The sequence below is a fragment of the Mus caroli genome, chromosome 1 (assembly GCF_900094665.2).
Source record: "Mus caroli chromosome 1, CAROLI_EIJ_v1.1, whole genome shotgun sequence".
Taxonomy (NCBI): Eukaryota; Metazoa; Chordata; class Mammalia; order Rodentia; family Muridae; genus Mus; species Mus caroli.
The window spans coordinates 164,410,730-164,433,043 of record NC_034570.1 but is presented as its reverse complement, the minus strand read 5'-3'; the positions used below and the strand labels follow the sequence as shown (position 1 = coordinate 164,433,043).

The following is a 22,314-nucleotide window of genomic DNA, read 5'->3' as shown; positions in this document are numbered from 1 at the left end:
AGGGAAGTGGGGGGCGCTATGGGGGACTTTTGGGATAGTATTGGAAATGTAATTGAGGAAAATATGTAATAAAAAAAAAAGGAAAAAAAATAAAATAAAAAAAAAAAAGAAAAAAAAAAACTTTAGATTTCATAGAAATCAAGAAATCAACAAAATTCAGAATAGAATGCAACACATGAAAACACTACATTTTTATATATTAATAATAAGCTATATGAAAAATAAATTAGTAAAACTGTCCTATCTCATAAAAAACAATGAAATTGTTAGTTATAAAGTTAAGGAAATTGAAAAGATTTACACAGAAATTTAGAAAACACTAATGCAACTACAAACAAGTAAATCAATCAGCTTCCCTTTCTTTTGGATTGGAAGAATGAAACTTGTTAAATATCTATACTATATGAAAGGATCTAATGATTCTTATCAAAATTCTTATGACAAATTTTACAGGAATAGGAAAATTAATTCTAATAATTAGGTGGAACCAGGAAGTACCATGAATAGCCAAATCATGGCTAACAAGGAGAACAAAACTGGAGATTACACTTCATAATTTCAAAAGCATGTCATAAAGCTATAGTAATAAGAATGATATCATACTAACATAAAGAAAGACAAAAATACATACAACAGAATAGATATTCCGAAATAAAACCATATGCTTGTAGTCAAATGGTCTGTAATATTGTAAAAAATACATCACAGTCTCCTCAACAAATGGTACCAAAAGTCATGTATCTACCCTTGCAGAAGAACTATATCAGTTCATTATCTCAAACAGTATTTAATAAAATCATGTCAAGTAGATTAAAGACTTAAATATAATAGTGGAAATTATTCCCTTCACTCTAGAGAACCATACAGGAAAAATTTTGAGACACTTGTCTTGGCAATAGTTCCAAGAGTTTTACAATAAAAGCACAGACAACAGGAACCCCAACTAGAGAAGTGGGACCACATCAAATTCTAAAACTCTGGACAGCCAAGGGAACAATCAGCAGAGCTCAGTGTCACCTGAAGAATGGTAAATACTCAATTCACTTGTCTGATATAATTTCCAAAATATTCAGGAAACTGATTTAACTCACTAATGAAATAAGTAGAGGAATAAATGTTATAAACATTTTAAGAGAATGCCCAAAGGCTTGATTTAGAAATAGGATAATGGTCTGAGTAAAACATCTTCAGTGAAGATGTGCACAGCTCACTGGTGTATGATATATCTCTTCATGGTGACTGATGAGGAGGAAATGGAAAGTAGAGCACAATGGGGCTTGTTCCTTGAAGGGTGGTGATTGACAAAAGCAAAAGGCAATGCATATCTCCAAGGCTCTGGAGAAATTGGAGCCATGATATGCGGTTGGCTGAAAGTAAATGTAGCAAACCAAACTGTTATGAGCAAGGTTATTGAGATTACTCTACATATTTTAAATACTACTTCTATATGAACCAGAAGTGCAATTACTGCATATCATCATGGTTCTGGCAAGACACTGGCAGTCCTATGTCTAGTGCAGAGCTCATCTTAACACTAAAGGTATGAAAACTACTTGGGTGACTGTAGGCAGATAGAGAAGAGAGTGTAGCGTGCCCCTTTACATATATATTAGATGAAATATTTCAGCCGGGTAAAATTATGAAAGAGAAATATTTATAATATTTAATGACAGAAGATAAACTTTGAGGCATTGTGCCAAGACAATCCAGTTATTTAAAGACATTTTGTATGACTTAATTTGAAGGTGAAAGTTCACAGAGTAGGATGGAAGTTAGCAGGGACTAGGAAAAGGATCTGCTGATGACAATCCATTAAAGCTTCTACCAAACTAGGGACATACGAGTTTCAATATACATTGTTTCTAACATCATCAATAATATCTTGTGCATGTATTCTTTTATTGTGCTAAGAGTGTTAAATGATTAACCTGCTAGAAAACAGCTGAGCTTAATTTATGGTTACTGCAAAAATAAACAGGTGCTAACATCGCCATAGTCCTGCAATCTAAAACCTGAGTATTGGTCCCAGGGAAATATTCACTTACATGTGAACAAAAGAATGTACAAGTGTATTTAAAATAACTCCTTTCAAAATAGACATGAAGTATAAACAAGCAAGGTGAGTGGTTAAGCTGAGGTACCCTCCTACCTTAAAACTGCTCAGGAACAAAAAGAATGAACATTTTCACATACAACAGCCTGAATTAATGACTAAAGTAGGCTGGATGAAATACAAAACTTCTTCAAAAGTTACAAACATCAGGAGATGCTTTCACATTCATTCTTTTGCTGTTGTTTTAAAACAGTGACTCTGCTACCTATAGTTCCATATTCATTTTGTTGTTGCTGTTGTTTCAAAACACCAGCCGGTCGAGCCCAAGACAGACTTGAATTCATAATTATTATCCTGCCTCAGCCTTTCAAGTGCTGGGATTACAGATGTGAACCATAATGCCAAAGCCATTCTTGAAAAACGAATAGAAATGTAAAAAAGGTTCAGGCCTAGTGTCATGAGATGGTAGTTTCAGCTACTTGGGAGGATGAGGTAAGGACTCAGATCTGGGAGGAAAGGCCTTTCACCACAATGTCTTTGATTCAGACGGCTCATGGGTTAAGCTCGAATTCTGTTTTCACTTCTAGTGCTATGACTTGATCTTGCTTTCTCAGACTTAAAATGAATAGAAGCATCCCTATTTCTCTAACCCAGGATACAGGATCCAATTTAATGAATGAAAACAGCCACATTCTGAAGAAAAGATCAAAACCACAACAATGACACAGTTGACCCATCCTGCCTTGCCTTTACCTGAGTAGCGGCCAGTGTGTCTCCAGAATCCCCACGACTGGCCAGAGCATACTTCTCCCCCAGCCATGCTTCCTCTTCCTCTGCATTCTCCATGAACTGCAAGTACTCAAGAGACTCCTCCAAATTCACCCCTCTGTAATGAAGCGGTTAGCGTAACAAGAGTAGAAATGAACAGGTAAGTTGTGGCATAATCCCACCTTGGCAAACCACTGGTTCTCAGGCCAGCCACAGCTTAACTTGGCAAGACAGGACTCTGTTTGCCTCTTGGTCAGTGTTGCTGATCTTCCGTGATACTGGAGAGACTTGTGTCCTCAATGCTTATCATGAAATACCATCGAAACTTCGAGGAATGAAGGAAATCCCACCCAAACAAAAGCCTGAGGAGTGTAGTCTCTGTAGTGAGGCAGTGGCTGCCTATGTCAAGCCCCACCTCTCCTCTTATGTGATGAAAGCACTACAATTCCAGAAGAAATAATTGCTTTAAATATACATTTATTTTTAATTTGTTGGTGTGTTTCTGTGCCTGAGTGCCACCCCTCTGGGCTGGTGGTCCAAGGTGCTGTAAGAAAGTAGGCTGAGTAAGCAATGGGGAGACAGCTAGTAAGCAGCATCCCTCCATGGACTCTACATTGGGTCCTGCCTCTAGTTTCCTGCTTTGTTTGAGTTCCTGTTTAGTAATGGACTGTGATGTGGTAATGTAGGCTAAAATAAACTCTTTCCACTCCAAGTTGATGTTGGTCTTGTTTTATGAGAGTCCTAGAAATCCAAACTAAGACAGTAGAAATGTCCTGCATGTGTATGCTGGTGCCTGGGGAGGCCAGAACATGGCACTGGTCCCCGAGAACTAGAATTAGAGGTGGTTGTCAGGCACCCAATCTGAGCACTTGGGCTTGAACTTGGGTTGTTTGCAAGAGCATCAAGTGTTCTTAATTACTGAGCCACCTTTACAGTGCTAGTAAATTTCTTCTTAGTCCCTAGAAAGAACAGCCAGCCTATGACCACTGGGAGAAAGGTTCATGAAGAACTTGGGTTTTGAGGGGGTGTTAATGAAATAGAAAAGACAGTCAGGGTCTGAAGTCCATGATGAGCTGACACAGAAGCATTTTCCCCTGAACATCAAGCCTAATGCTCCAAAATGCAGGAGCTCCAATGAGATTTCTCTTGTCCAACTCACCGGGTCTTCGCCAACTCTTTGAGCTTTTCCCAGTGTTGGACAAACTGAGCCAGCCGCTCCTGGATCTCCTCTTTCCCTACAGCAGCCTTGTCTCTCAGGCTTTCTGCCGTATCCAGCACATTCTAAAGAACAAATTATATCATTCCACAATCTCATCCTCTCAGTCAGTCATAACCTATGGCAAAGGATGTAAGTGTTTCTTTATGCCAGGTTATTCATAAGCTTTGGGGACTTGAGGTGGTCCCTGGAGACTGGGAATATAAAGAAAGCTATACTAATAATTACCATGCTAAGCTTTCCCAAATACTTTTGACAAACATCCCCCAAACCTAGTAGGATACCCCCTTTGTTCTGCTCTATTGATTACTCATGATCACATGGACAGCACTGCCATATCAGATCCAGAGTTATCTTTTCCAGCAATCTTAACCCACATATCATTTGTCAATGACTGTCTATCAATGTCAGAATTAATCCTTCTAGGAAAGACGTTGGGATTCCCCTCTGGAACCTCCTATTCAGAGGGCACAAAATATGCATGAGAAGAAGTGCCATGAACTGTATGAAGAGTAGCTATCTCTTACCATTGTTTTTGCGTTTTATGGTATTTATTTATCTATTGTGTGAAAACTGCTTAAAGGTGATTTATGTTCCTTTAGGTCTGGCATTCATTCAATACCTACCTGGACAGCAGGTTCGTGTGCCACTAGCTCCCCCTCTAGGCGTTTGTGTTTTTTCAATAAGTTCTGAACACTCTGAAGATCCCTCCCATAGTCCTGGGAGCTCACTCGTAACAACTTCTCCCTGGGACCCAGGACGAAAGTGGGAAAATCAGAGGTTAGATATATCTGAGATGAAACTAGAATAATAGACTTCTATGTGAATGCATGGTGAGAGCTGAAGTTCTGATGAACACTGGGACTGTGCTGGCTAGTTTTATATCAACTTGATACAAACTAGAGTTATTGGGAAGAGGGAAATTCAATTGAGAAAATGTCTTCAAAACAATGGCCTGTGGGCAAGTCTGTGGTGCATTTTCTTAATTGCTGATTGTTGTAGGAGAACTGAGTTCACTATGGGCCATGAGGAACAAGCCAGTAAACCGTACTCATACATGGTCTATGCCATCAGCCCCTACAGCCAGGTTTCTGATCTGTTTCAGTTCCTGCCCTTTCTTCTCTCAGTAAAAGAGTGCTGTTGAATTGTAAGCTGAAATAAATCCTTTGCTCCTCAAGTTGTTTAGGTCAGGGTGTTCTATAACAGCAACAAACCCTTTACTGGTCCAGGCATCGACAACCAAAAGGTAAGCAGTGGAAGAGAATGTTAGAAAACTTGATTTATGTCACCAAAATGAAGATAACATGCCAATGTCCAGCATGTATATAGCAGTAACAGTCTTCCCATTAGTACTCTAGAATATGTATTAGTGTTTTCTTTTTTGAACACTATGAAAATTATGAGTTTCATTATTTTGTGTATTAATATAGATGTCATGTCTGGGGATATAGTTTAGTGGTAGAAAACTGCTCTAGCTTGTACAAAGTCTTGCACTTGATCTTTCGCATTACAAACTACATGAAGTTTTTGAACACCGAAAGGTTATGGTATTTTACGACGACTCAAAGGTCCTATCTGACACCGTATAAAACATGCTTCCTTCTAACTTATGTGCTATCTAAAGAATCTGAAGACCAGCATTTGAGAAACAAAAGGAACAAAGTAACTATGAAACAGGCAAAAACTCCTGCTTTGCTAAGAATTTCCCAGGCATATTTAAAAGGATGGGGTCAGCACTGAAACTATGACAGATGGTGGGACTGCCTACAGTCACATATTATGCAACAAGTATAGAAAGAGTTATGACTGGGGGCTGGAGAGGTGGATTTGTGATTACGAACACTTGCTTCTCTTGCAGAAGATTGCAGTTTGATTCCTGACACTCGTATCAGGAGGCTCAATAGAAACCTGCAGCTCTAGCTCTTGGAGACTCTATGTTTTCTGCTGGCCTCCATAGGCACTCACATGTAAGGACACATATACACTGACATATTCATATGTACATAAATAAAAAATTACATCATCATTAAAAAGAAAATAATAATGACCATGTTGTGGTCTTCTGCATTAGTTGCAAAGAGTCAGCTTTCCATGTACTATATAATTCAATAAACTATTCTTTTCTTTAAAAAAAATATGTATGGTAATTGAATTTTATTCGCAGAATGTGGTTGAAACTGTTTCTTCCTATCTGCTGCTGCACTTGGTTTCCTGTCTGTATCCATTTAGGGTGAAAAGTGAAATCAATGTATATGTTCAGCAGAGGCAGAGGTTTAAAAGTATTATCAACATAAAAATCAATTACAAATTGACTTCAGCATGCACTGAATCTGTTTGGTGAATTACCCAGTGAGCTGGTGATACGTACTCTATCCAGGCTTCCTCATCATCCAGGTCTTGGAAGAACTGGAACAAGGCATAAGTCTCTTTCAGCTTCTCGTGGTGTGCAGCTGCCAAGCTCTGGACATTTTCAAAGCGCTCATTGACACCATTCATTTTCTCTTCTATCTGGTCAATGTTGAAAGTCCCACTGGAGATCAGCTCCTGAGCCAGCTCATTCAGATCTTTGAGAGGGTCCTAGAAAATCCAGTGTGTTTAGTGAATGAAGGAATATGGTGTTACATAGACCTTAGACTTGAGTCTGTAGTGGGTCTCCTTCCTTGACTAGTTTCAATAGATTGCTGTTGAAGAATCTGACTTTGATATACATGACTAAGTGTCTTACACAAATGTGGTTTCATAAGAGGTGCATCATCAATATAGACACCATGCCTATACTACTCCAGATCACATTTATTTGTAAGTAACTCACCCTCTTTCCATGTTCTCTAGTGTTTGCCAGCTCTTACCAACTAGAATAATATTTTGTCCTACACACAACTGTCTTCACAGCACTGCACTTGACACTTACCAACTAACTGATCAAATCCATTGGTATCCTCTTTTGTATCATTCTTGTGCTGACCACAGCCCAATAAGTATGTACAGGGGAATATTACAAAGGTCTGACACATTCAACCCAGAAAGCCTTTGGACTTTTTACTTTTAATATGTATCTTTATTACCAAGTAAAACTAACTTTATATGATTATTTAACATGGAATTAATAGTACTGTCAGAATTTTGTTAGGGTCCCATATTAGGTTTCTACTGGAATCTTCCACAGGACCTACAGATGAACCTACTATATGCTTCAAACTTACTGCATTCTCTCATCTGATTTATTTTTTTTTCTTTCTTTTATAATGCCAACTTCTCTTTTCTTTCAAGGGCCAACTCAATTTTACAGTTTCATAAAGTAGTAACTTTATGCATGTGGAAAATTATAAATAAGATAACTTTCAGAATCCCCTTTCCAGAGTCTTAGAGTCTATGCTTTAGTGGTAATCAGCAATGACTGTCACAATGGCTGTGTGGCCCCTGAAGTTGACCTGGCTAAAATGACTGCTGGTCGGCAATATCAAGGCTATATTCTCAAGTATTCTCCTAAAATATGAGATCAGAAGCATTTCTACCCTATACAGAGGAATGACATTCCACTACTTCTTACCTCTCGGGCCAACATCTCTGCTTCCAATAGCTGATGCTTCTTAAGTAGGTTTCCTGCTGAAGTTAAGTCCCTGGCCTGATCCTTCATGGCCAACAAGCCTTCTGCCTGGGGACAGAGAAACAGGATAGAAAGATTCTATGTGAAAACTACATGTCAGGAGAATGAGATGTAGCACCTACACCCAGATGTTCACCAAGTAGGGTCAAGAAAACCATTGACATATAAAGTTAAATCACTTAACATATATTTAGTAAATCCTGTGCTCTCACTATTGGCAGGTACAGTTACCTCTGAAAGCCAGAACTCAAAGTCCCGGATGCTTGTGTTGAACCTTTGCTGCCGACTGGCCTCGTTGAGCTTCTGTCCTTTGTCAGTAGTTCTCTCTAGGAGATAATCCCAGTTCTCCTTTAGCTTGTCCAGTTGCTCCTAGCTCCAAGAAAGTGAGATTCGTTATGGTCTTATATGGGTGTTATAAGAACTTGAATCAATAATGGGAGAGGGTCTTGACATAAGTGAAGTGGTCACACTCAAAGGCCATATATTTCAAAGTAGTCATGGTGACTCTGGCAAAACAGCAGGTGTGAAGTGAACGAAAGCATTTGAAAACTAAGGTGCTGAGTTACATTCAGTGACTAGTGTCTAAATGATGGAAGGTTCTTGACAGAAAGGATGTCTTAAACAGACCCATCTAAGACAGAAGCATAGTTGGAAGTCCAGGGGATAAGCGTGGCAGTTCTATTTCTATCCATGAAATACTAAAAGATCAGGGGATTTCTCTTTATATGTCTCTTGAGGCCAAACTTGTCTAAGCACAGACTTTACCTGCATGTTCTCTTCATCTCCGTCACACACTCTGCGCTCAATCAGGGAATTCCCAAGGTTGATAACCCCATCCACCTGCTCAGCCCGACCATTGATTTCATTTTCAAAGGCTTGATGCTTCAGATATTTCCTCTGAAAGCAAAGCAAAAAGTATATCATCTCACCATCCAGAGAAGCACAATTAGACTAAAAGAACCACTCTACACAGGGGCCCACAATCAAAGTAAAACAACACCTATAGGGAGTGTTCAGTATCTGGGTGACTGCTCAACCAACAATGAAATAGGTGAAACTTTTCTAAGATTGCTATTTTGAACTTGCCTGAATGTTAGTGGGATCTTTGTAAGATTCATCACAGGCTATAGGAAGCATCTCATTGATCCATTCCTCCAGCTCCTCAAGGTCACGATAGAACTGTTTGAGGTCAGCATAGTCTCCTAGCTTTCCCAGTTCAGTAAGCAGCTGTTCTTTGAGAGCCTTCCACCTAAAGGATGAAGTCGGATCATCTTCTACCCAACACTCCTTTGCTCTGATGATACATACATGATATTTTCTATCCGCCAACCCAGTCCTTTGTCATTTCCATGCTCTCACTATTCTCAGACATACAACACAGTGGTTAAGTGAAATAATTCATAAAGTATCCTTCATGCTTTTCATTCTATAAGTCTAAAGTAGAAGGTTTACTAAGAAATATATGCCAAAATGAAAAGGATTTAGACATATGTTCCTATCCTGATTTTAATAGATAGAGGGGACTTTGCATGCCTGACCTGTCTAGCACACGTTGGAGACGAGCAGCAATCTCTTCCTTGGCATAGTGGTCATTGTCTATGAGCCTTGTGGCAACGTTCTCTAGGTCCGCAATCTTCCCTTCCTGGATAAGAGAAAATAAAAGAACACAGATGCCTTGTGATTAGGTCTTTGATATATTCCAGGCTCTGCCCTAAAGATAAACACACACACACACACACACACACACACACACACACACACACACACACACAGAGTGTGTCTTGAGATGACAGAACCAGAATCAAAAAGTAAATGGTAAATGCCTGCTACACAGAGAAACTTCTACTAACTTATAGAAGAATTCTCCAGTACTAACTTCTTATAGAACAAACATTTCTTAACGGCTATTGTAAAAGTGAATTCTGTATTATGTAAGATGTTGAAATAGATAGTAAGAAGAGGTCACATTTAGTCCTAAAAATTGTGTTTTGTTGTAATGGAGGCCTTAATGTGAGAAAGTTGAATGTCCATATGTAATTTGTCAGCCTCCCCTTCCTGCTCCAATATTGCCTGTAAGAGGCAAAGGTAACTTGGGGATTAATAGCCTATGGCTTATGGGAGCAATGGTATCTATCTACACAGGATATATCTGTTCAAACTATTTAATTTTACCTTTTGATTAGCTAATGGTGTTAAGTTTTCCTATGACTTTTCTACTTGTGTTTAGTTTAGGTTGGCCCTTCTCTGCATCCTCTTCTCTTTCCATATCCCTGTACCTTCTCCATGCCTTTAAGTCTTTCCATGACCAATATTTCTGCTTTACTTTCATATAAGCTATAAACTACATGTGCTTAAAATATCCTTTCCTCTCTGATAGACCACTGTCTATTTTTTGCTTCTATATTATGTTCACTTTTCACACAAACACAAGGGTCCTAATATGAGAAAGGACATTTGTGTTTGTCTTTCTGAGCCTCAGATGGGGCGGATGGAGCCCTCCTTAAGGATTTGAATGCAGCTATATAGGTGGATGAGAGCTATTTGCTTCTGTTGTATAGCCACTGGTAAGGGGCTCTCCTTCCTGTAATGAAACATACACCATGTTCCTGTTAACCTAGCAAAAGTCAAGGGCTATTAAAAACGAAAAGAAAAAAAGATGTGGCAGTAGAATTAGTTAGAGCTAGCTGAGAGGAAAGGGGGAGGGTGGTTAAGGCTGTGTAACAGGAAGTGAATCTGCTCAAAACACTGTACATGTGTGGAAGCATTTTAAGGAACCAATTATTACATATAATTAGCATATGCTAATATCACAACAAGTAAATAGAAGCAAATGAGAATTAAAATGCCTTAAAAAATCAGAAAACTAGGTAAGGATGTAGAGAATCTGTTGTTGTTGCTAATAGTTATTGTAAGTTTTACATCAATTATTACCTGGGCAGTGATTGCTTTGTCCAAATCATCCCGTTTCTTCATCAAAGCTTGCAGACTGTTTAAGTGATCCCTGTCGTCTGACCTCAGGGAATTCTCACGTGCCACCATCCAGCTCTCGACCTGTTCACACTTTCCTCGGAATAACTGTGGGGGGGGGGGTAGGTGAAATGAGAGGCAGGCATGTGGTAAATTCTAGATGGTCGAAGGAACTGATCTTACCCTTCCTCATTGTGATGACACAAAACATCCTGCCAGGGATGTTACATTCTCTCCCACGGCATTCTTTGAATGAATCTCAAGTACATTGTCACTTTACTGTTTGCTTTAAAGATACCATGTGTTCTATGAGCTATAGTAAATGTGATGATACTGCCACTATATGGTATTCATCTAGTCGATACGAACTGGTTTAGTCTCTCTCTCCCTCTCTCTGTCTCGGTCTCGGTCTCTGTCTCTGTCTCTCAAGTCGAGACATAGTTTTGGCTAGCTTATGATGGCAACAAATTCAGTATGCAGCTGAAGAAAACCATGAACTACTGATCTAAGATGTGTCTGATTTTCCGCAGGTAACTTCTTTAGAACTTTGTACAGTATTAGATGTGTGTAATATATCCATATTCTTTCATCACACACTGTGATCACTCCTTTTTTTTATCCTTAGATGATTCATACATTCTATTCTGTTAGTAAAAGTCTCCTATATTAGAGTGATCTGTACTTCTTATATAAAAAACATTGTAATGATATTCATAGAATTGTGACCTACATTGCTATTCTTCATGAAAACAAATCCTTCAGTGAGTTATTTAATAATAATTAATGACAATAATTCCATTCATGTACAAGATGATTACAATCTCGTTTTGTTCTCTCCTTTAAAAAAGCTCTTAATTTTAAAATCAGTATTTATCAGTTTTTTAGTAGTATGCCTGTTTGTGTATGTAAGAAAGGGTATGTGTGTGTGTGAGGGGTATCTGTGGTATGCATGTGAAAGTCAGGGGAAAATTATGTGGGCGTTGTCTCCCTTTTCTCCATGTGTTCTGGGATGAAACTCAGCTCATCATGCTTTTTTTTTTTTCAGCAAATTGTTTTGCCTACTGAGCCATTTCACTGTCACTTGCTGTATCCTTTAACAGGAACAAGATCACAGAACACAAGGATGCTCAGTCTATAACTCAGAGTACAGTGCCAGGCAATCGCAAGGCACCGCTGTTTACAGCTCGCACAGTCTGATACAGTGAATGCTCCCAACCAGCAAATAAAACCACACTCAAGTAACTAACGCTAACCCTGAACTTTCCAGAAGTTGCTATACCTGCAGTTCTAAGCACTGGTCTAACATCTTCTTGCGGTTTTCCCAACTCTTTTCCAAATTGTCTCTCTTTGAATTAATATTCTGGAGAGTATTGTCAATTTCACGTCTGTTACGGTGGCCGCTGTCTATAAGTTCTGTACCAAAGTCTTTTAAGGCCTGGAAGGTGGGGTCCTCTTTCTTTATGTCATCATGATGCTCCTGTGGGGAAAGCAGGAGAGGAGCTAGTGAATACTGTAGTGAGAAGAGAGAGTTTTAAATCAGTGGTCAGTGGCTGTGGAGTTTGGAGCTGTACCTGGTGTCGCTCCAGCAAGATCTCTGTGCCAGTTAAGTCCTCAGCCAGCTCAGGTGATGATATCACACCGCCAATGGTTTTGATCCAATTCTCTAGATCACTGAGAAGTAAATAGATTAGGACCAATCATGGTTATCCTTACTCTTCTCTGCCTCTCCAGCAGAAAGAAAACACCATTCCCCAAACTCCTGATAACACCTTGTGTATAATAAGTACGTCATAGAAGCTTTCTTAGTGGGCTTCCTCATCTTGCATTCCTTAAAACATCTGTACTTTTGGATCGAAGCATAAAGCGTGTGTTTTCTGTGCCTTAATGGACATAATGGTGTCTTTATAATCCAGTAGTAAATAACATTTGATCCAGGATATTTCTAGTGCCTTTACACAGGGCATTGAATAGAAACTGCTTGGTGAATGTCAGCCTTTTGAGCTTTACCTGGCCTTGCTAAGGAAGAGGAAGAATTTATGGGCTTCATTCAGACTCTCCTTCCGATCATTTGTAAGACCTTGTAGTGTGTCCCAGGCCTCATTCAGCTCTGTTCTCTGCTTCTGTAGGTCCTCAGAGGCATCTGGGTGTGATTCACAGAGACGCTCAGCAGTCTCCCCCAGCGTCGTCACCTGGGCAAATGCAAGCATTTTGATAACCATGTGCAATTGCCTTTGCTATTATTGTTTGTTTGTTTGGTTTTTAAAAAGTTATAAGCAAGATGGGATGAGTAGCTCTGCTGCTCAGCAATCCATCAGTCTGGAAACCCCGAGTCTTCATTTTTCCTATGAAGTTATTTGTTGTTCTCTACATAAGGATGCTTAGCTATAGGTTGCATCCAACATTTCTGGAATGTTTTAGTCTTCCCTTTGGGGCTTTGAGGTAGAAATAAGGTTATTTACTTGCTCACTGAGGAAGTACTTCTCAATATCTAGACATAGTCTGACACTTCTTGGTATGTATCGTCATTTCTCCTAGACCTTGACTTCCACAATTGGCCACTAGTCTACTCACTTGACATTATCTAAAGAGGAAAAAGGATATAAAGTCTTCATTCAGATAGTAAAAGCTCAATATAGATTTTCCTATGTTTAATGGTCACTGGGCATGGTATTTTATTGTTTTATTGTTAGGGAGAGAGTACAAAAAACTAATATAATACAAGATTTTTTTAAATAAAGGATATAAGAATAATAGATTCGCCAAGAGAACCAAAGAGGGAAAGGTACATTGCTATAGGCATAAAGATGGAGAAAGTGTTGAAAAAGATTGATAGCGTGTGTCTTACCTTTTCTCCCAGGGGGATGATGTCTCTCTCAAAGACCTCATGCTGCCTCTGGAGGGCCTGGACACTGAGCAGGTCAGAGCCAGGGTCGGCAGCATTGAGAGCCCGGCATTTCTTATCAATCTGTTCCTTGACATCATCCGCTTCCCTGGAACACAGTAGAGTGAAGAACGTAGGGGTAATAAAGCACCTCAGAAGGGTGGCTCACAAGGAAGTCACCGCCACCACTACCTTCAAGATCATTGCCATTCTTTGTGATATACGGGCATTTAGGTGCCTTTCGTTCAGAGGCACAGCTGCTGTTATTACTTTCAACTGTGTATCAGAAAACAGCCATTTCAAGACTTCTCAAGATGCTACTACTGCCAGATGGTCGACCCAGAGTTTGAACCTTGCACACTACTTGCAGAGCCTGATAGTTAACAAATACATTTCACATTTTTGCACTTTAAACTATTCCAAAAAGTCAGACTCATGCATTTCTCTGTTTTCTCCATTCTCCATCCTCAAAACCACATTTATATGCACAAAGGTATCCAGGTTCCTTTTTGTTTGCCTTATTATTTGTTTTTAAGTATATGTTTCTTAGTGTAGATGTAGATTTGAAAATGAAGCAATAAAAGGATTGCCAGAGTAGATTAAGAGTATGATATCTGCTGTTATTTACCTTGTTTCTCAAACATAATAATGTAAGTCCAATTCATATGTTAAATTTGATTCCAATTAATATGAATTATGAAATATCAATATGGATATTAATATGATTCCTATTATGGAATCACATCTAAACTACAAATTATGTGCCAGGCTTAATTGAAAACTGAATTTGGTTATCTTGGAGACAATGTGTCAATGTGTCAAGGGAGGAAACTTTTGCTGAAAGGTAATGTGTTCTACTAGTAAACTATCTTCTTTTGAGGAGGAGGGCTATTTACTCCTAGCTATTGTGATAGCTCCATAGTTCTCCATTGTGATTAGACATAAGTGCCATTGAAGTGTTAAGGTGCTTACCTGTGAAACATCTCAACAGCGTGTGCACTGCTGAGCAGCTGATACTGTTCATCTGCCAGCCTCTTTAGGGAATTCCAGCGGGTGTTCAACTCCTAAAAGATGTAGACATGTGGATTTAGTTAGAGAGCCGTTCAGACAGCTTAGTGCTGTCTATGACTAGCTGACATGTAATTTGCTTTGCTGGTAGCCCTATAGAGTGCACATAGCTTTGCTTCTCTGTTGCGTAGCCCAAGATTAGTCTACTTTTAAGAGTGCCATAGAGAATAGGATTTCTTTTTTTTTTTCCCCCACTGATATTATATATAGGACCATTAATCTTTGGGTTACCATAAATTCCTATTGTCCCAAGGAGTATAATTAGAACCTCTAAAAATGAGTTAAAAGCATTGTCTTGGTAGTTAGATGCTGGCACATTTATTTAGGCAAAAATATAGCTTTATATACTCTAAATTTAATAGAACTACTGGCCTTTCAGTGCCTTGCTTCCTGTAGGGGATAAATACAATATTCTTATACTATTCCTTCCATTTCCAATTCCAGGAAAACAACCTAAAGAAAGGGGAAGTGAAGTCATCCTCACTGGGTTACGGCAACCAAGACTGCAAGACTGGACTTGTAGTAAATGCTCACTAGATCTGTAATGGAACTGTGGCTTTAGACACAATTCTGGGGAAGAAACTCATAACCATCATCTGGACAAACGAGACAGGAGAGACATTTAAGTTCTCCTTTATTATTTCAAAACCAGGCTGTTCTAGTATACTTTCCTTACCAGCCTCCTCCCATAACATCAGTTTCTTGTGTGTACTATCTTCATGTTCTTGAATCTGAGCATTGCATTTCTACTGAGGGGCAATTAGAGGTAGGTGAGTTTGCATTGGATGTCAGTTCAGTTAAATTGTTTCATTTAAAATTTCAATACAAAATATCTAATTTTGGGTAGAGCCAGTAGGTAGGAATTTTATAATCCATTTGATGGGATACAAATACTAATTGAAAGGAAATTTCAAGATTGCTTTATCAACTCTCCAAGATCCTTATAAATGAAGCAAATTTTGCAAAGAACACACAGAGTAAAGCCAAGACGTAAACCTAATTTTTCTGATGCCCAGTGCACTATCTTTTAAACTTCCTTTCTAGATGTGTGTGTATCATATGTGTTGTACTTGATTGTGTGCATATGAGTGTACATGTGCACATGTATATGCATGCATATGCATTTACAGGTCACGTCTTGATGTCAGGTGTCTTCTTCAGTTACTCTCTCCCTTAGTTTTTGAGAATATATCTTTCACTGAGCCCAGAGCTCATCACCTTATCTAGAGTAGCTGGACAAGCAAGCTCTGGGGAGCTTCCTGTGCCTACCCATCCTCTCCCAGTATTGGTACTAAAAACATGTTCTGTGGTACTTGGGGGATTTAAACTTGGGTCTTCATGATTTGGTCAACAGGTTCTTTACCAATGGGACATTGGTAAAGCATTCTAAATCTTATTTTTGAAGCTAAATATGAGTTTATTGTCTCACCCTCCAAAGCTATGTGGAAGAACACAGAAGACATTAGATAAATGCCGCTAAGTAAATCTGCTTCAATAATGTTCTCTCTCTTGAGGTTTTGTCTTTTACTGTCTGTTGTAATGCTAAGTGCTGGCCCTGCCCCCAAGTTACTTCTGATTGGTGAATAAAGATGTTGGCAGCCAATAGCTGGGCAGAAGAGAGATAGGTGGTGTTGAGGTTTTGCAGATTTGCAAGAGCGAGGGACTGGATGAGAGAGGAGAAGTGGCTGCTATGGAATAAAAGAACATGCAGAGGGAGAAGGAGCACTGCCATGGGATAGCTGAGCCATAAAAAGCGGTCATGTGGGCAGGCCAATTGAAGTTAAGAGCAGCCCAGAAGGAAGATAGTAAATAGTAAGTGGTAACTTGGGGTTATCGATAGGAAAGTAGATTAAAACAGCATGGAGGGTAGGCAGCTGCCCAGCTATTGTGCTGCCTAAGGCTATTTAAAAATATAAAGGCTGTGTGTGTGTCTGTCTTTCATCTGGGAACATAAATGGTCTAAGGCAGGAACAAGCTCCAGACAGGGTTCTTTAATACTTATTACTACATCTCTGAAATTATAAAAATGGCTGGACAATTTGGTCTGCTGTCATTGGCCTGTTCTAAAAGTAGTTCACACTGCCTTTACATTCTGACCTTTGGACTATGAAGCTGAATTGGCAAATGTGAAATGAGGGCTCCACAGCCCAGCTTGGTATCGAGGAGGAATAGAGGGAGCCAGTGATTACCTGTCGTATGTGAGCTCCTTCTGGGGTCAGGAGCTCTTCAAAGAGCAGTTCGTCAGCCACTTTATTGATGTCCTTTAGCCGAGGCTCATTACTCTTCAGATCCTGGATAAGAAAATTTATCCAAAGCAGTTTAAGTCTTTTCGCTAGACATTCCATATCTGCCTGAAACCTGGGTGCCCATTTTGTTAAATGTTATTAAAGCAAATAATCTACATCATTTGTGATACACATGCTGCTCTCTCATTGGCCACTACACTGTGCCCTTAAGGACTCTCATACTAAGCAGACATCTAAAACTTGCCAGAAGCATTATTCATTTGCAGTCCTAAGCATATATCTCCTTAAATTATTTTCCACATGTTAATTTATATTATCAGAATACTTCATACTTCAGGTATGTGTATATGTCAATATATATGTATATCTCCACATGGAGAATGAGAAAAGAAAAAGATGGGAAGAAACAAATATTTACTTCCTGCTATTTGAGATAATACAATAAAAACGAGTGAAGAATCCATGATGAAAGTGTTCTCAGGAGGTAAAAAAGTAATTTTCTGGCTGGGAAATCAGGTCAACTTTAGTCCCACATCAACTGTTGCTTCAGTTTTGAGTCCACATGAGTCCTGTGACAATCTCAGTCTGGGATTCAGCAATACAGTATGTCACAGATTAAGTGTTAAAGAATCTTGGTGGTCCCTGCATTTCCTAGTAGATTTTGGAAAAGTTAAATTGACTAGTTAAGTTGCTTCCTAGTTATTAACAGCTATGGGCATATGAACTGTGGATGTCTTGAAACAATGGAAAATATATAATAAATCTAAAATAAACACCGCTAAAACGACATCTAAGCAAAGTCCTCTCACATACCCTCTGGAACTCGTCAAACTTCTTCTGCAGTTCCCAAACATCATCCAGTTCCACCCCAGTGTTTTCTGTCTTTTTCTCTTGGATCCACTCCAACATGTCTCCTGCCTCATAGGCCAGCAGAAACTCATTGTAGCGCTGCAGCAAGCGACGTCTGCGCTCTTCTGCCCGATCTAGGAGGGAGTGGTACCTGAGTGGAGGATTAAAAAAAAGAGAGAGAAAATAATGACTGAGAAAACAGAGAATGCATAAGAATGTAGATGCAGGGTGAGGAAACTAGAAGATGAAGTGGGGGGAAATGAAATAAAGAATAAATCAAAATAAGATCAGTAGAAGATAAGAAGAAGAAAATGGGGATAAAATGAACAATAAAAGCAGAGAGATGGAGAACATTGTATTTAAAAACTGAAGGGGCTTCTGCACCCAAGGCTCGGGGAACATTCTGGAAGAAGGGGCAGAAAGACTGAAAGAACAAGGAGACCAGAAACACTTATCTGTGTGTCTCCTAGAAATAGCTAAACAAGACAATAAACAATGGCAGTATCAACAGACATGCTAACACAGAAGGGGAAAAAAAAATCTCATGAAATCACACCCTTATACAAAGAACTAGAGGAACTTATGACTTCTGAGAGAGGGAGAATTCATCTTTTCTAAGGAAAAGCCTCCTGTTGGCCACACAATGCAAAATGATCATCAATGAAATCATACACAGCAAAACAGATTCAGGAGAAATTATGTGTATGTTTGTTTATTATCTCCTTTCTATCATCTATCTACCTATCTATCTATCATCTATCTATCTATCGATCTATCTATCTATCTATCCATCTATCTAAAATCAAAGAAAACAGACTATCAATTTGAGAGAGAGAAGGGGATGGGAAAACAGGGAGAATGTAGAGGGAGGAGTTGTAGGGGCAAAGAAAGAAAATAAAGTATGTAATTGTATTTTAGTTAAGTATCTTTAAAGTATCAATGGATGACAAGAATGACTCATTTCACTACTTTTTGTGGTAGAAGAGTGAAATTTTACATGCCAGTTATATTCAAAACAATACACAACATTCTTATGGATGTCTGCAGACTTTGAAGAAAGCTGGCCAAGGAGTCAGAAGACGTGGCTGCACGCAGGGTCTGAAACTGAGACAACGTCTCTGGGATATCCTTTCTTCATTATATGGACTAGTGTGTGAAGATTAAAATTTGTGAATTTACATCTCTAAATTGAAAGATTCAGGACCATGAGAGGAAGGCAAGGAGGATATCTGGCCACACCCCTATCAAAGCTTCCATCGTGTGAACTTACTGGGTCTCGACCTGCTGCTGGAGCTGAGGGATGTTGACTGGCTCCTCTCGCCGATGCTGTGGGAAACCTGGTAGCTCATCGGGGGCCAGTTTCCTGACATAAACCGCTGGCACAAAGCCCTGGTGATCATCAGCTTCAACCTTCCACCAGTCCTAAAGGAAAAACAGACTCCTTCATTAATCCTTCGAAAAATTACAAGGCCTAAAAGCTTCAATTCTCACAACAGTCTTCAGGAGCAGGAACAGCTGGCTAATAAGAACTAAGCATCACTCATCGGTGCCGCATAATTGCCTTATCAATGAAGGATTAATAAGGAGTAGCAGGTACTGTAGAAATCAGTTCCTGAAATCAACTAATTTGATATCTGAAGTCAGATGGGGACAGGGCTCAAAAGCCAGTGAGGAATCATTTGGGCTTCTTGGATGTGGTACTAGCATTTATCAATCTCACTGGATTCATTAATGTAAATTCTTTCATTGCTGGTGCATTAATCACTCTGAGATCCAGTTCTTTAGAGAAAATGCTATAAAATGTGATCCAAAGAGGAAGTGGACATGGACTTTACTTAGATTTCTTCTTTCTTTCTTTCTTTCTTTCTTTCTTTCTTTCTTTCTTTCTTTCTTTCTTTCTTTCTTTCTTTCTTTCTTTTTCTTTCTCTCTCTCTCTCTCCCTCTTTCTTTCTCTCTTTCTTTCTTTTTTTTGATAAGAAAAATCTTGCATTCCTAAAGTATTCATGTGTCTTCGAAAAGAGTAACAAGATCAAAATTCTTCTCTTAGTACATTTGGAGATTAAGTATGTATTAAAATATTCTTATAAGGAAAAAATACTATAAAATTCCATTAATTTTCTTAACACTGTCTTTATAAGCATATAAGAAATCAAGTTACCAAAAGATATTTTTTTTTCTTAAAAATGATGTATCTCTGTAGCCCAGGTTAACCTCAAACTTTTGTGCTTAAGTGGTCCTTCTACCTCAGCCTGCCAAGAGAGGCTGGGACTATTCATTGTCTCCCATCAGGTTTCTCCTAATCCTAAAGACTTGTTTCATTCACTACAAATCCTAGCATAGAAGAGCAACAAGCAAAGGATGGGGAAGAAATGGATAATTTACTTCTATAAATTCATTATTAATAGTTTGTCAAATCTTAAATATCTTCAAGTTAACTACCTAAGTATTTTTTATTCATTGCTTTATTCATGCTAAGATTTAGACTAGAACTCAAAAAAAAAAAAAAAATCCAGGTTGGTCCATCTATCTATCCATCCATTCATCTAGCTATCTTTCTGTTCTTGCACTGTATTTTAAGAAAAATGTTACTTAAAAATTATTTAAGAGAACAAGGATTAAATGTTGAGCATTAATAACACTTATCTGAGACTGGGGGTGGTGGAACATACCTTTAATTCTAGCATTTGGAAGACAGAGGCAGATGGACAGATCTCTGTGAGTTCAAGGCCAGTCTGATCTACAAAGTGAAGATTCAAGTATGACTGCCAGGGCTACTTGGAGAAACCTTGTCTCAAAATCCAAAGCAACAAACCAATCAACCAAATAAATACCCAACCCAAAGCAACAACAAAAATGATATACAACACCACCTATCTGGTGGGTCAGGAGAGTGCTGTGGAAGAGCAGTGTTGTGGAAGAGAGTTGTAAGAGAGTTGAAGGAAAAATCACCTTATTGATGGAACTGAGCAGAGTTAAGACATCATTCTTCTTCATGCTGACCTCTCTACGGCTGCGAGCCTCAAAGTCATACAAGGCTATGACCCTAGCTTCTCGACCAGCCTCATCCACTGGTGCTGCCTGCTGTTGCTGGGGGAAAACAAACAAGCCAGATGTCAGTTGCACCCTGGAAGTCTTTCCATGTAGAGCTCACTAGTGATGCGTAGTTTCCAGGGAAGCCTTTGCTGGAGTTCTGATGTGGCTGCAGCCTGACAGTGGTGATCCTTCAGTACATAGTGACAGAAGTACCTATCACAGACCTGGTAGATTTGAAACAATGAACATGGCCAACAGCACATGCACATTCTATCGAAAGCATTGTATGTTCCAGACTACTGTTCTTCAGTGGGAAGGGTAATATACTTCTCTGTGAAGATCCAAATAGACCACACTCAACATTTCAGGAACCTGAGAACACGAGGCTTACCATCTGTCATCACTTTCTCCTTTCTCTGCTTTCTCTTAACCTTTACTAACAAGTTTCCCCATCTGCTTCCTCTTTAATTCATTTTATTAAGGGGTTGTGAAATTTGTACTTTAGAGACTGACAACCTAGAGCACAGAAAAAGCCACAGAATTCGAAAAACTATGAGTATACTACTTAAGATTTCTCTCTCTTTAAAGAAATCACTCTGTTCCAGGATATGCATTCTTTTTTAATTTTTGTGAAGTTTTGTTTTTGTCTCCAAAGCACACACCATTCAGGCTGGTGTAGATGATGAAACCTCCTTTTCTGGCTCTCTGACTTATGTCTGTCACCTGCTGCATTGTCTCATGACCTATAATTCGTCAGTCTGGCTGTATCCAGGGACCCACTGGGCACAGTCTGATACAGGTGCAAACAGATGTGCTGTAAGCCTGTTTTGGCTTGCCATACTCAGTCTATTTTAGACTGAGAGTGTGGTTTCTCAATTGCTCATTAGAATGATTCCTTAAGTAGAAAAAGACACATCTCCTTTGGCTTGTTCCCCTTTATATAAGGTATTTTATCACTTACTTAATTTCAAGTTAATCACTCTTGATCACCCACTTCTTAGCCTTCCAACACTTTCAGCCAAACATGTTTCTGATTTCCCAAATAAGCTTGATGGTTCTGTGCCTTGGTACATCTGTTTCCATGGATTATGAGTTGTAAAAGGACCTTTCTACATCTTGATTATAAAATTGTTTCTCTTCTCTGGCAGTCATTTCAGGAGAACAGAAATTACTTTTTTATGATGGTCCCATTTTCTATGTGCATTATATAAATGTGTAAAAATATTTCCATTCCTGTAACCAGCTAATTTTCTGACATGGTTATTTTAATTCAAACCAGTACCTCTCTATTTGATAATTCTTGATGTTTAAATAATATCCAAGTCATAAAGCAAAGAAATTAAGAGGATAAAATATGAAAGTTATAGACATAAGAGGGGAAAGATAAAAAAAAGAGCAAATGAGAAAGCCAAAAAGTATATCAACAAACCTAATGCTTATTGAAATTTTATTTTGGCTTACATTTATTATAGATGCTACAAAGAGTTTAGCATTCTCACTTTAAAAATAAAAAGTGTTTTCTTGGCCATTGTTTCCTAGTTTATATATAGAGAAAGAAAGAGATGGGAGGGAGAAGAAGAGACAGGAGAGGAGAGGAGAGGAGAGGAGAGGAGAGGAGGGGAGGGG

At 38.9% G+C, this 22,314-nt stretch overlaps 1 protein-coding gene across 1 annotated transcript in view; it reads right to left on the bottom strand.

Annotated features, from left to right (window-relative positions):
- Positions 1 to 22,314, bottom strand: part of Spta1 (spectrin alpha, erythrocytic 1) — a 72,619-nt gene that overhangs the window by 19,273 nt on the left and 31,032 nt on the right. Inside the window, exons 21-39 of the mRNA XM_021155742.2 lie at positions 20,605 to 20,742; positions 18,926 to 19,077; positions 17,620 to 17,806; positions 16,750 to 16,851; positions 14,465 to 14,556; positions 13,457 to 13,601; positions 12,619 to 12,800; positions 12,183 to 12,282; positions 11,891 to 12,088; positions 10,576 to 10,719; positions 9,183 to 9,286; positions 8,731 to 8,893; positions 8,410 to 8,541; positions 7,876 to 8,013; positions 7,588 to 7,692; positions 6,406 to 6,614; positions 4,664 to 4,784; positions 3,981 to 4,102; positions 2,807 to 2,939 (exon numbers count right to left, since the gene is read on the bottom strand). Coding sequence (XP_021011401.1) covers positions 2,807 to 2,939; positions 3,981 to 4,102; positions 4,664 to 4,784; positions 6,406 to 6,614; positions 7,588 to 7,692; positions 7,876 to 8,013; positions 8,410 to 8,541; positions 8,731 to 8,893; positions 9,183 to 9,286; positions 10,576 to 10,719; positions 11,891 to 12,088; positions 12,183 to 12,282; positions 12,619 to 12,800; positions 13,457 to 13,601; positions 14,465 to 14,556; positions 16,750 to 16,851; positions 17,620 to 17,806; positions 18,926 to 19,077; positions 20,605 to 20,742 — 2,667 coding nt within the window. The remainder of the gene's footprint in view (positions 1 to 2,806; positions 2,940 to 3,980; positions 4,103 to 4,663; positions 4,785 to 6,405; positions 6,615 to 7,587; positions 7,693 to 7,875; positions 8,014 to 8,409; positions 8,542 to 8,730; positions 8,894 to 9,182; positions 9,287 to 10,575; positions 10,720 to 11,890; positions 12,089 to 12,182; positions 12,283 to 12,618; positions 12,801 to 13,456; positions 13,602 to 14,464; positions 14,557 to 16,749; positions 16,852 to 17,619; positions 17,807 to 18,925; positions 19,078 to 20,604; positions 20,743 to 22,314) is intronic.